Source organism: Pyrgilauda ruficollis, unplaced genomic scaffold, assembly GCF_017590135.1.
Source record: "Pyrgilauda ruficollis isolate IOZ18807 unplaced genomic scaffold, ASM1759013v1 scaffold86, whole genome shotgun sequence".
Lineage (NCBI taxonomy): Eukaryota > Metazoa > Chordata > Aves > Passeriformes > Passeridae > Pyrgilauda > Pyrgilauda ruficollis.
This window is the reverse complement of record NW_024530599.1, coordinates 2,841,138-2,854,239: the sequence shown is the minus strand read 5'-3', so window position 1 is coordinate 2,854,239 and position 13,102 is coordinate 2,841,138. Positions and strand designations below refer to the sequence as shown.

The window sequence follows — 13,102 nt, the reverse complement described above, 5'->3', positions numbered from 1 at the left end:
GAGGTTCTTCAGAGACCATTTTTTTCTTTTTATTTCCGACATTAATATTTTTAAGATAACATTAAACTAAGAAAATATTGAGTAGAGAATTTCAAAAGCATCAAATATCTTAGGAAGACAAGTCTCTAACTTATAATGCATCCTACTATTAATTTGATACTAAATTGGCAAGAAGCTGGGAAAAAAAAACCAACCCAAAACCAAAACCCTTTGCAAAGATTTGCATCTGAAATATTATTCCACCGAGTTTGCAGCAGACAGGCAAAATACATTTGACTTTATTTGTGTCTTCAAGCATGAAAGGTTATGTGAAACTGATACTGACAATGCAAGAATGATACCTTGAGAATGTATAAGCAAGAATGCAAGTGATCAAAAAAAAGGTATCTTTAACAGGAATATGAACAGCAGGTCTCAAAAGCATGGGCAGCTATTGTTCTCTTTTGTATTTCTTTCTTAGGAGGTATAAATATTATATATATGTATATACATGTCTGTTTCTCAGGATCCAGATCTACCTTTCTGTCTCCATACAATCCCTGCCACTGACCTCTCACAAGCATTCCCGTGGCTTTGTTGTTTTGTTTCCAGCAACATTGTGTAATTCACTCCCTTGCTGAAGCTCTGCTTGACACCACAGGGTACAAAATAATACAGAAAATATTATCTGCAGGAGAAGAGAAGATTGTCTGGCTCCAGGAATACTGCTAGGAACAGCATAATCGGCTCTGCCCTTTCAAAAGTTAGATCAGCTCCCTGATTGATTGCCCTCCCTCACTTTTTGTGGTCTTTTAAGAGTTCAAGAATTGGCCAGAAAATCAATATAACTCATGAAAAAACCCTCCAAAATGAAAAAAAAAAGAAATGTGGTTTTAGTTTGGGAAACCATTCACCAGGATCTTCTGGGTGCACCTTTGAAGTACCAGACAAAATGCAGGAAGTTTAGCTGAAAACATACTCATTAAATTTTTTGGGCTAGAAAGGAAAGAAATAAGGTCATGTTCTGCAAATATCCTGTAAAAAGAGAAAGAAAAAAGCTACTCAAGTGTTCTGACACTGAGCTGTGACATGTTTCAATCATTTACAGGAAGCCCTCAGCAAAGAATGCAAACAGGAAAGTTCTTCCTCATGAATAAGCTTGCCTTTCAGCCAAAAAAGATCCCCAGCTGCCCCCTGTAAATTCTGTAAATGGAAAGGAATTCTTTTTCTAAACTCCTTGAAAGTCAAACCACTCTCACTATACAGAAATCTCTACACAGGATGCTTCCTCTTCCAAGTATTCATAATCAGCTACCTTGCTCAGCTATGACTGAATTAAGTGGATGTATATTGTAGTTCTGGATTCCTTAGTGCTACAGAAATTACTTTGAAAGTTTACTCATCCCTGATCCACAAAAGTAGCCAGTATATTTCATTTTTCAGCATAGGAATTTGCAAAGTTACAAACCAGAACCAGAAATCCCAAGCAAGAGCCATCTACATAGTATGGAATCTGGGGACTCTACAGCCAAGAGATTTTATTCAGAAATAAAAGATGACAAAGATGAGGCAACCAACAAAGCACCTCAACAGCAAATATAGCTGGGAAAGATAAGAAGCATCAGATTCCCAGGAAGAAATTTATTTACCAGATATTTACTTACCAGGAACTCAGACCTTTGTGAAGCACAGAGATGCTGGACTAGATGAGCATTTATTTATCCAAGTGACGAGTACATTTCCTTGGCTTTGGTTGTAAAATGTAACATGACATAACATATGTTCCCAAAATTCCATCCTATAAGGTAGATTTCTACCTTTTGAGTCTTTCTGTGTTTGAATGATGGAAGAAAAAATGTGAATGATGTGCAGTGAATGACAGAAATAATTGAGAATATCTCAGGTTGCCTCATGAGGTACCTGCTGCTCCTCTGCTTTGCTGAGGAGGCACAGGGGGAGCAACTCTTAAACTCCAAAGAATGCTTGGCACCATGTTCCCAAAAGGCTGCATCAGGAGAAATCTGCTTCCAGGTGTAGAACAGAGGGATAACTGTGTGATACATGTGATGAACTGGAAACTGCACATACAGGAACAGCCAACATTTCCAACATTTTTGGTCATGTCTTCATATATATATTACCAACATATTTCAACATCTGCAGTAATGAAAAGTGGTCATGACTTAAATATTCTATGCATTTTTCAAATAAAATGAACAAAAAAGTGTTCCTCCCTCCTCAGAGTGTGCAATCTAAATTCCTGTCATCGTTGTTAGAGGGTTTTTTATGCCTTGATAGGTTATAAACTGTTACAGATTAATTTTAAGTTAGAAATCCATTGGAGAAGTCTAATATATCTAGCTTCTTCTAAATTGCTCTTTGTCAGATACGATGGCTTTCCACTGCCTCCTCCCACACACTTTCCATCTCTCCTGAAAATTGCCTCATCTTTGAATCATTACCGTTGTAATTACAACAAGAGAAATCAGTAGTAGAAGAAAAAAAAAATCTTTGACACAAAGAGCATTATCATGGGACAAGAATATCTTGCTATATCCAAAGATAACACAATGCCACATTATTAATGTTTCCATTGATTATTGAGCCTGTGATAAGGTAAAGAACTAAATCCTTACACTTTTCTTGTGGTATCCATCCACCTGATAGAAAATATAAACATGTGTCAAAGCTGGAAAGGTCATCCCAAAGCACTCAGGGGGAAAAAGTTTGTAGTAAACAATTTTTTATTAAAACCAGAGGTGGAATATGTGTTCACCTTTAAAGGGAGAGTATTTAAAATATTTCCCTACGGGGTGTGAGCTTGTTTGGATGTTTTAGAGTGGCTCAATATCCACACTGACAACCCATTGTTCTGAAAATACAGATCACATAGATCAGTCTCCCTGGCTGGATAAATTATCAATTCTACTTTCAGTAGTGGCATTGGACTCTTAAAGGGAATGACAGTACAACTCTTAAGGTAGGCCATTAAAAATAAACTCCTTAGAAGGCATTCTTCCTCCTAAGCTCATTTAAAAGGAGACTGGAAGAGAGCTCATAGAGTTCAATGATTTCTGGTGAGGCTGCTGCCCCAGGGCAGGATGAATTACCTCTCTTATTCCTAACAAGTGTTTGTCTAAATGGTTCCTAAAAATTCCATTGATGAGGAATTCACAATTTGCTTGGACAACCTCCTTCAGTTTTTCATTTATTCTAACATGTTTTTTCCTAACACAAATATCTTTTACTATAACTTAAACTTCTTAATCATCCTAGACACAAAGTCCTTTCTTTTTTTCTGTACATTTTTATGCATCTGAAAATATTAGGTTATTTTCCACCATGTAGGTGACAGAATCCTAGCTTTTTTCAAATCTTTCTCCTTTATTCAAGGCCTTGAAAAAATAGAAGATAAGATACAGAGCTAATACAGATTTCCAAACCCCTTCTTCACTAAGGAACTTGTTCTCCAATTTTGACAGTTTTAGGGCCAAGGACCCAGTGGGGGAAAGTTGCTGATCCCCAGCTCTGGAGTTAGATTTCAGAAAAGCCCTACCAAGGCCAGAACAGTGTGAGGTTTGTGGCTGGACTTAATGATCTTAAGGATTTTTTCTAAGCTAAATGAACCCAAGCAGAGCCTGAAGAGATGGACTCATCACCTGCTTGTGTTTTGTCAGGCAGGCAGGCAGGTGGAGGCTCAGCTTCAATGTACCAGGGGTATAGATCATTTGCATTAAAAATAATAATAAAAAAAGAATATAAAATATAAGAACTGTCTGGATGAAAATCTGCAGCAGAGTATACATATTACCAAATAGCCTTGAGTACAACCTTCTCCCACTTTCTGTCTGAAAAGGAGTACTTGACCTAACTCTAATGGAGGACATGAGCAGACAAGGGCAAGGCTTGGGAATTTGACAGGCAGCCCCAAAGAAAACCTCACATATCACCTTCTAGTCAGAGCTCACCTTAAAAGATCCATTTGTAAATTTAAATTTTACTTGTAAATATTTAAGATTAAATCCTGCTTTCACTGGTCTCCTAGTGAGATTTTTACCAATAACTTAATAAGAGGCCATGCTCCAGGGATATGAATTACAGACGGAATTACACTTTTAAAATGGTATTTCTGACTGTTTCATAAGATCTCCATATATATCACACTGTCCTTGGAATGCTATCTTGACAGTTTATATGCAGAACATCCTCTGCAAGCATTTAAAAACAACAGTTTTAAACATCCAGATATTATTTTCAGTGAAAGTAACAGATCTGTTTTATAGCAGCATGTTTTAAAAAACATTCAGATGATTTAAGGAAAAGCTGAATCCTCCATCTTAAATTTCTGTCATGAAATGGGTTCAAGATTAACAACTTCTATACCTTTCTTTCACTTTGTTATTAGTTTTCCAATATTTTTTTCATCTAGATTACCCTCTATTATTTAGTTATAACTTCCTCCATAATTGCAATCAATGAATAGTAATCACTTAATAAACATATCCTGACAGGTCTATTTTTGCACTGGGAAAAGATTAATTTTCTTTATCACCACTCCGGTAAGCAATTTCTTTTCTTACCTGAAGTAGCAAAGTGAACTGAAGTTCTGCTCTGCTTCGAAGAGCAGCTGAGCAAGACCAGACACTCACTCCACTCACTTTTATATTATTTGGATATAGATTTATCAAAATCTGAGTAACTTGGAACATGCATGCTTTTTTATTTGCATTGATTCTTACACATAATTCTATTGCACACAGGCAAAAGCTGCTTTGCACAAACACTGTGCCAGTACTGAGCTCACACTGCTGTTCTGGGAGGATTTTCTGAGTGCTTTTCTTAAACCAGGTAAAACAGAGGAAAAAAAAGCATTTCTATTAAAACTTTTGAGCTTAGATACTCAACAATGAAATGACAAGAAGTGTGCATTCTGTCAAACATCTGTTAAAGCCTCATTTGATATTAAATAGGATAAAATATCCCAAATGAACTTGGATACCTGCAGGTTGCTATGAAGATTTCTTTTCCACTGCCATGTAAATATAGCACAAAGAAACTGGTAAAGAAATACAAACAAAAGAAAATGGTTTTTATATAGAAATCTCCATTTCTTCCTCACAGATCAATTTGTTTTAAGTGGACTTGGCCTAAAGTCACTGGAATCAAAGCAAGTTTTTCTGCTGACTTCATTTCAGACTAGGTGTAGCAAAAATGGAAATTCAGAGTAAATAACCTCTTCTACAAGATTTGCTTTTCCTGCCTTAGGACAAACAGCCTGTGCAGTTTTCAGGTACCTTCCAGAAAGGACTAATTTGTAGCATCTTTTTAGGCAGACACTCCTCAGTAATTCTGACATTAAATGCTGTGTCAAACTTTCAGCTGAAAATGAAACCATAAGGGCAGTACTCTGATACTGAGTTTCTGTAAAATTTAAGTGCACTTTAGCTCTTCACACTGACGTTTAAAACATCTTGAGCAACTCATCATTGCACCAAAGTATCAATTCATTCTAAGCACAAATTTTCCAGGGGTAACTTCTAGAAATTTCATACCAATGCTGACAAAAATGACTTTTACCATCCTTTTCCTCTGAACTCTGTGTTTCAGCTCCATGTAACGTGAACCAGTGGGGTCACACTGAGTTGTCCCTCTGAACTCAATCCCATTCCTGGCACCAGCCTTTGTGCTTTTGTAAATGGCCTCAGGACATGACCATGTGAAAATTCCTGCTGATACAGGCCTGTCACAAGAATCTCTGACTGCACAAACTTCATCCATGATAACTAGAAGGGCATACCTGAATTTTTTGCACTAGTCTCATCTTTGCCACAGGCAGGACCACTTTAAGTTTCAAGGAAATTTGTGTAATACACACCAAACAAAAAAGGCTTACACATATTTTTATCACTTTGGAAGTATCACCCTTCCTCTGAAAAGAATTGATTAGACACATCTATAATAAGGAAGATATCTAGTTCAAAGCCCTGAAAATTAGGTTTAAAATCTCACTTCAGAGTTCACTAGTTCAGCTTGCAGTTTCCAGCCTGCTTTGAGATCTTGGTAAAAGGCATCTTTTTGTCTGCACAGTAATGAAGACTTTACATACACTAATTACTTCTAAACATCGGCACATTACTAAGAGATTATAAAGCAAAACAAATTTTGTGCGAAGCATTAACTTCTGAAATAAGCAATTATTAAAGAATTTAATGAAAAAATTATATACTAGGCATTTTGTAAAGATCTGGGAAGAACTTTGAAAACAAAATGCCTGGATTAATCTAGCAGAGGTATGTTGATATGATGGAAGTCTGAAAGCAATTATGAAAAAAACACTCTGCATCTGTGCTGGTCACAAAGTGTTCAGTCATAAAAGCTTTGATTTAAATCATATTAGCACAGTGTGGAGGAAGCATGCAGCACCACAACATCAAAGGATATGCCCTGAAAATATGTATCAATTTTTCTTTTTTTTTTTTTTCATCTCTCCAATAGGAGTATACTTTTAGTTTCCAAATCATGTGTGCGTTGGAAACGGTTTGTATATCCAAACAGAAATCAGAGGGGAATGAAAAAGAAAAACAACTTGAGGGATGCAAGAATCTCACCATACGTTTAAGTAAAGAAATAACAATTCACTTGTAATAGGACTGTCCCATTAGGGTCCCTGACTGCCACGAAAATATCAAGTGACCTACTCCGTTCTTAAATTCACCACCTTAAGATAATGAAAACAACATGACTCTGGATTTGGACTCATCAGATTTCTTCTAAGGCATACTTCACATTTCTCCAAAAATTCTCTGGAGAAAAGCGCACTTGCCTGAACCTCACAGTCTCAGTAGATGGGATACTCTTGCTCCAGATAAATATGCTCAGACTTCTCAGAAGGGATGTGATCACTGAGAATTTCCCATTTTTGATTATAGCTCAGAGAAAATAACAGTTTTCTCCTTTGAGTAAATTTTCAAAACAATCCAAATAGACTGCCTGACTCCTTGTAGAGACAAAATAAAGAACTTCACTTGGGAACAATTAATCTCTCATTCAAGTAAATTTTCAAGCATGGTAATTGAGAGGATAGAACATCATTGCTTTATGTAGGGATGACCTTTTTGAACTTCCCAGGCTGACAGAGCCCAGCTGAGACTGTGATGCTGATGCTGCAGTGAGCTGCAGGCTCTCAGGGAAGGGGCTCACAGCAGCCCACAGGCTGGCACTGTCTCCATGCAAACAGCAGGACCACTGTCCCAGCACAGCATGGGAGAACGCCAGGGAGCTGATCCTGTACCAGCAGAACACACATTCCCCAGCACTGAGCCCTGCTCTGGGTGCTGCTGCTGGGCTGTGTTTCACACATGAGGTACAACAGCAGGACAGCACGGATGGGTCAGACTGGGAAATTGAAAAAGAGGCCATTCACACAAAGGAATGCTTAGTTAGGTTTGAAAATCATTCAGGATCAGATGATACTGAGATCTCCTCCATAGTACCATGTGTTGTATTTGTTGATATCACACATGGTACCATTTGTTTCATCTTTACTTATTAATGTGGAATTTGTTGTTGTGTTGTTTCTGTATGGTTTTTTTTCTCTATAAAAAGAAAAAAAATCTACAAAAATCATTGTTACTGATTTGAAATGTTAATAATTTGAAATGATTCCAAGAGCCTACCTGCATTTCCCCCAACACATTTTGAGTCAGGGTTGATACCTGAGGGCACTTGTGTCCTTAGTGATTCAAATCATTGTTAATGATTTGAAATGATTCCAAGAGCCTACCTGCATTTCCCCCAACACATTTTGAGTCAGGGTTGATACCTGAGAGCACTTGGGTCCTTAAGGGAACAGCCCATTACAGTCCACGACAATAACTATGTCTCTACGATTTATGAAAAGAAAGCAATATGTGCCTGTTTCGGTGCCTGTCGTTTGCCTACCAATGGTGCAGTGCTCCCCATTCCAGCCCTCTCTGCATTCACACTTCCCATCTTTACAAGTCCCGTGCTCCGTGCAGCGGGGGTGGCACACACGCTGGTCACAGCCCGCTCCTGTCCAGCCCTCCTCGCAGCGACAGGCCCCGCCGATGCACACGCCATGCGTGCCACAGTCCACCGAGCACACTTCTAGGAGAGAGAACAGCAGTCACTGCCAGCCTCAGGGGCAAGGGAGCAGCACAGCAACACCTCTCCTCAAAACTGCACTCCCAAAAGCTGCCCTGCTCACATTCTGATGAAAGCTGGCATTTAATTTGTGTTTAAAAGCAATCCAAATTAAAAGTCGCTTTGATGCCTTAAGGTTTTTCAAATGCCTTTATATTTTTAAATATTTTAATATAAACACCTTTATTTTTTTAATATATATGTCTTTATATTTTTCAAATCCTGTACTGCATTAGTACAAAACTAAACTCCATGTGAAGTGTTAGCTACTGTTTACACATTTTGCTCAGATGAAAGAATTCCTCTAGGCCTGAAACTCAGGGACACCCTACAGTCTTAGGCCATGAAAAGTATAAACAAAAGTGAATTTGGGGGGAGCAAACTGGGGGAATGTGACTTCATTACCTGAAGCTGTAATTGGAGGATTAACCCCTGATATGTAAATGGACCAAACTTAAAATTTTCTGAAAAACTCATGATCATTGTCCATCCTGGATGTAGTCCCCCTTGGAGGCTTTTAAATGCCCAAGGTGCATCTATAGAAGGTCTTTAATAAATAATTACCCACTTTATTCTCTTAACCTTGTCTAGCCTCTGTTCTAGGTAGCCACTCCAAAGCATCAGTTTAAAAAAAGCTGCTAATGTGCACTGGACAGAGCCACAAGAGCTGCATCCTCCACACAGACACAAACAAGTGTCAGAGGTGCTGTCCCCAACAGCAAAGGAGGCGAGCAGGTGGCTCTGCTCTACTCAAACCTGGACCTGGATTTTGACAGATATTGATTTGCTAAGAATTGAGACTGAAACTCACCTAAAACTCATTTGGCAGAGAATGGCAGCAATTCAGGGTCATTTAGAATGATGGGTAAAAGTCACTTTCCAAGGAGAGATTTTTGTATTCCTATTACTGACTTGGTCAGTTATCTGGTGTCTCACTCCAAAAATTCTACTGCTCTCTGCCAGCTAAGTTTCAGATAAGTAGAAGGGTCTTTTGCCCCATGCATCACCAAAAAAAGTGGCAGCAAAACTCTCATTCTTGAATTTTTCTGACTGCTTATCCATAAAGCAGAAAACACATCTTGATATTCATGCCACTGGTAGGGTATTCCAGCTGATTAACCTCAGGAAATAACTGAATAACTGTGAAAAATGTAAATATTGTTTTGAGACACTGGGTTTTGACCTACAGCACCATCTCAAGGTTCAACTGACAATGTAAAAGCAAAATTCCCTGTATTTTTCGCCTATAAACATTGAACATTTTCATTTACAGTTGAGAAACTGAAGTACACTTATGTAACTTTTTCAGTCTAAAAGAGAAGCCATGTTAGAACAAAACACAATCTCCCAACCAAATTAAGAATGTCATGAAAATATATATAGAAGCATATCCACAGTTCTTCCCAACAAAATTAAACAAGCCCAAATGGTGTAACAAAGACAACTTTCTCAATTATTACTGCATTTCAGACTCGCCATAGGTATTAACCTTTGAACAAAACAGCAACATGATTGCAAAATGAGGAAAAAACTCTTTTTCTTACTGTGGATGCCATGGGACAGAGAGAGAGAGAGAAACGGCAAGCGTTGCTCACAGCGGCTTGTGAGAATTTTTAGGGAGGTGTAAGGATGTGATAACTTGTCAGTATAAACAATCTGCAGGTGGTGTTTTTCTACTTCATCTTTCTGTTCTTCTCAAGGACGGTGTATGAGGAAGGTGTTTTTGTTAGTTAGCCAATCAAACAGAACGTATCGCACCACTCTATAAAAACCGCGCGGTTCTCTTAACAAAGCCTTCTTTTGCTCTTTCTGCAGAACTGCCTCCCGCGTGTTCCTGAGTCATTCTCGGTGCAAGAGTGCCATCTTACCAACGGAGCAGTCGGGGCCCATCCAGTTGGGGTCACAGCTGCAGAGCCCCGTGTCGGGCAGGTAGGAGCCGTGCCCGCTGCACTGCTCGGGGCACTGCGCGCGGGGCAGCTCGCAGTTCGCTCCTCCCCAGCCCGGGCTGCACAGGCACTCCCCGTTCACACACACCCCGTGGTTGGAGCACGTCGGGTCCAAGCAGTCCACTGCAGGAGGAAACAAAAAAACGTGTGCAGAAGGGTCACTTCACACGAGGGGGTGTTTGGAAAATGTGCTCCGGAAAGTCTGGACCATGGTGATAAATAGAGCAAACTGAGGGAGCTGTCCAAGTCATATTAAAACCTGGTCTGAGAATGGGAAAGTGAAGTAATTTACATTTTATATTAAATAAATCAAGCGGGGTTTGACTGTGCAATGACAGTTTACTGCAGGAATGCTGTGGTGGAGAAGCATGAAGACTTAAAAATACCACTTAAATATATATATAGTCAGAGTTTCACACATAAACCTGGAGACATTTCTTCTGAAATACACTGAAGCTCCAATGAGTCATGCAGTGTATTTCAAGTACTAAATAAGTTAATAATTTGCAGTTTAAAAACATTTTTTACTTGGAGTATCTTTATAAAAACTGCTATTATTACTATTAAAATGTTAGAGCATTGTTTGAACATTAGGACAGCCACTCCAAGTACACAGAAGTCAGAATGTCAGTTGCTTTCAGCTTCATGTAGACTCCTAATTATTTAGGCACTTCTGAATGTTTGATCCATGGTCCATTAGTAGCTGAGCTGTGAAACTGAGAACCTTGGTTACTTCAACGCATATTCTAAACCAGGAGATTGTTTCTCTTAAAGAAGTAAAACCAGATACAGATAAGGAATTCAACCCAGAAACAAGAAAGTGAAAATAGTTATGATGGAAAATGATGTAATGGAATTTCAGTTGCTGTTTCAGTCCTATAAAGGAATGTTACAAGCTGTCTTTCAAATGAACTTTATCAGTAACATTATGAGTTTCCAAATTTTTATCTTATATCATGAATCTGTATAACAATGCTATGCTTTACTGGCAATACCCACATGGAGGCTTCACCAAGTACCTTTTGCTGTGGAATTGAAGGTCAAGGTCAAATTAATGTCTTAAACAACTTGAATTCATCTCATGACTGGTATATATCAGCTCACAACAGCAGGACCAAGAATGATTTGCATTCTCTCTTGCTGCTCCAGGAAGATCTGAGTTTATAATGAAAGTTATTTATCTCTAATCTTTTCCAAACTGATCCTTCCAAATTAAGGCAGAGACATTTTCATTCCATCTGATGTGAACAATACTTATCTTTCAAATCTCAACTTTTCTATAAACACAGAGCCTTGTCAAACTATTTTATTTAGTTGTAGAACATTTAAAGCAAGTATATAGATTAGATAAAGGCAGAGGATTGAGACAGGTGCATTTAGAGATGCAATAAAATGAGTTATCAGAATACAGTAGTATAGCTCATGACTGGTATATATCAGCTCACAAGAGCAGGACCAAGAAAAGAATGATTTGCATTCTCTCTTGCTGCTCCAGGAAGATCTGAGTTTATAATGAAAGTTATTTATCTCTAATCTTTTCCAAACTGATCCTTCCAAATTAAGGCAGAGACATTTTCATTCCATCTGATGTGAACAATACTTATCTTTCAAATCTCAACTTTTCTATAAACACAGAGCCTTGTCAAACTATTTTATTTAGTTGTAGAACATTTAAAGCAAGTATATAGATTAGATAAAGGCAGAGGATTGAGACAGGTGCATTTAGAGATGCAATAAAATGAGTTATCAGAATACAGTAGTATAGAATTCAGAATACAGTATTTCAGGAATAAATTACTATAAAATTTCTTACAAAATTTTCATTTTAATAATGACAACGGGTATTATTTTGGGTTTGCTTTTTCTTTTTTTCTATAAGATTTAAAGCTGAGTTAATTGGACATGAAAATATTATAATATAATTTTGTATTTATAGGTAAACCAAGATTGGTTCGTGGTTCACCTCAAAGTTGACAAATTCATAAACTCTTTTAAATTAGACATAGTGCTTGTCCTGTATAGTTCTTCTTTGTGCTTAGCCAAATTATAATCTGTCTGAAGTTTACAATGCATCTTTTGTGCAACTGCTGTTGAACTCAATGGTCACAGAGCTGTGATAAAACAGTCTGACTGAATAAAGAAGTAAAGTACACAAATACTTAGGTAAATCTACTTTAAGGATGAAGGTTACTTCCCCCCAACATTTGGTCTATTTTGGGCTCTTTTAGAATATATATTTTAACAGAAAATGTAGAAGGGTAGTACGTGTATAACGTTGTTATAGGACAGCTAACTTTAGGAGATAATGATAAGTCATAATGTACTCTCCTTGTCAGGAATGTATCATCTTCCTTCTCAAATGAAAGCACTAATGAAAGGAATGTGGAGCATATGAAAAACACCACCTTCTGCTACATAAATTAACTGTCTTCCCTCTATCCTGAATTACAGTGCTCATGCAGCTTTGATTTATTTCTACAGAATGAGCCTATCAATGCCCTAAGCCCCCAGTTTCCCTTGTTTTACAGGATAACACACTAAACACCTTTGTCCTTTGTTCCAGACAAATGTGCTTTACAGCTGTTTTGTTCTATCATCTGGGTAAGGAGCAGCTTTCAAAGTTTAAACTGAGGAGAGTTTTTACTCTGAGCTCCAATCTCGTTCTATTTTAATACATGCTCAGAATTATCATCTCGGGCCAGATCCTCGCTGTTGAAATTAGCATAATGTGATTACCTGCAATAGAACTGCACTGACTTGTGTTGCAGAGGTTCTGGCCCTGAGGTGCAGCAGGGTTTACAATGGCATTTAATCAGGACTTATACATGGACCATCTTTGGTGTTTAAACAAAGGAGAATGCACCTCAGCAAGTACGTTGGGCTTGGAACTCACAGCCCCCTGGCAGCTCAGATCATTAGAGCTCATTTAGTATTGGGCCCTCTGTAGATTTGACAAAAAAAAGGTACTGAAAGCAATTTATATCCTTAAGGACAAAAAGGAGGTCAAGGAGTTT

The 13,102-nt window shown here is 38.0% G+C and overlaps 1 protein-coding gene across 4 annotated transcripts in view; it reads right to left on the bottom strand.

Moving 5' to 3' along the window:
* TENM2 (teneurin transmembrane protein 2) overlaps positions 1 to 13,102 on the bottom strand; it is a 479,299-nt gene that overhangs the window by 67,609 nt on the left and 398,588 nt on the right. For 2 of the 4 annotated variants that reach the window (XM_041488023.1, XM_041488022.1), the window contains 2 exons: positions 10,011 to 10,211; positions 7,921 to 8,106 (listed from right to left, as the gene is read on the bottom strand). In XM_041488023.1, the coding sequence (XP_041343957.1) occupies positions 7,921 to 8,106; positions 10,011 to 10,211 (387 nt within the window). Of the gene's footprint in view, positions 1 to 7,893; positions 8,107 to 10,010; positions 10,212 to 13,102 lie in introns of all 4 variants that reach the window. The other 2 variants (XM_041488020.1, XM_041488021.1) reach the window with 1 other exon arrangement.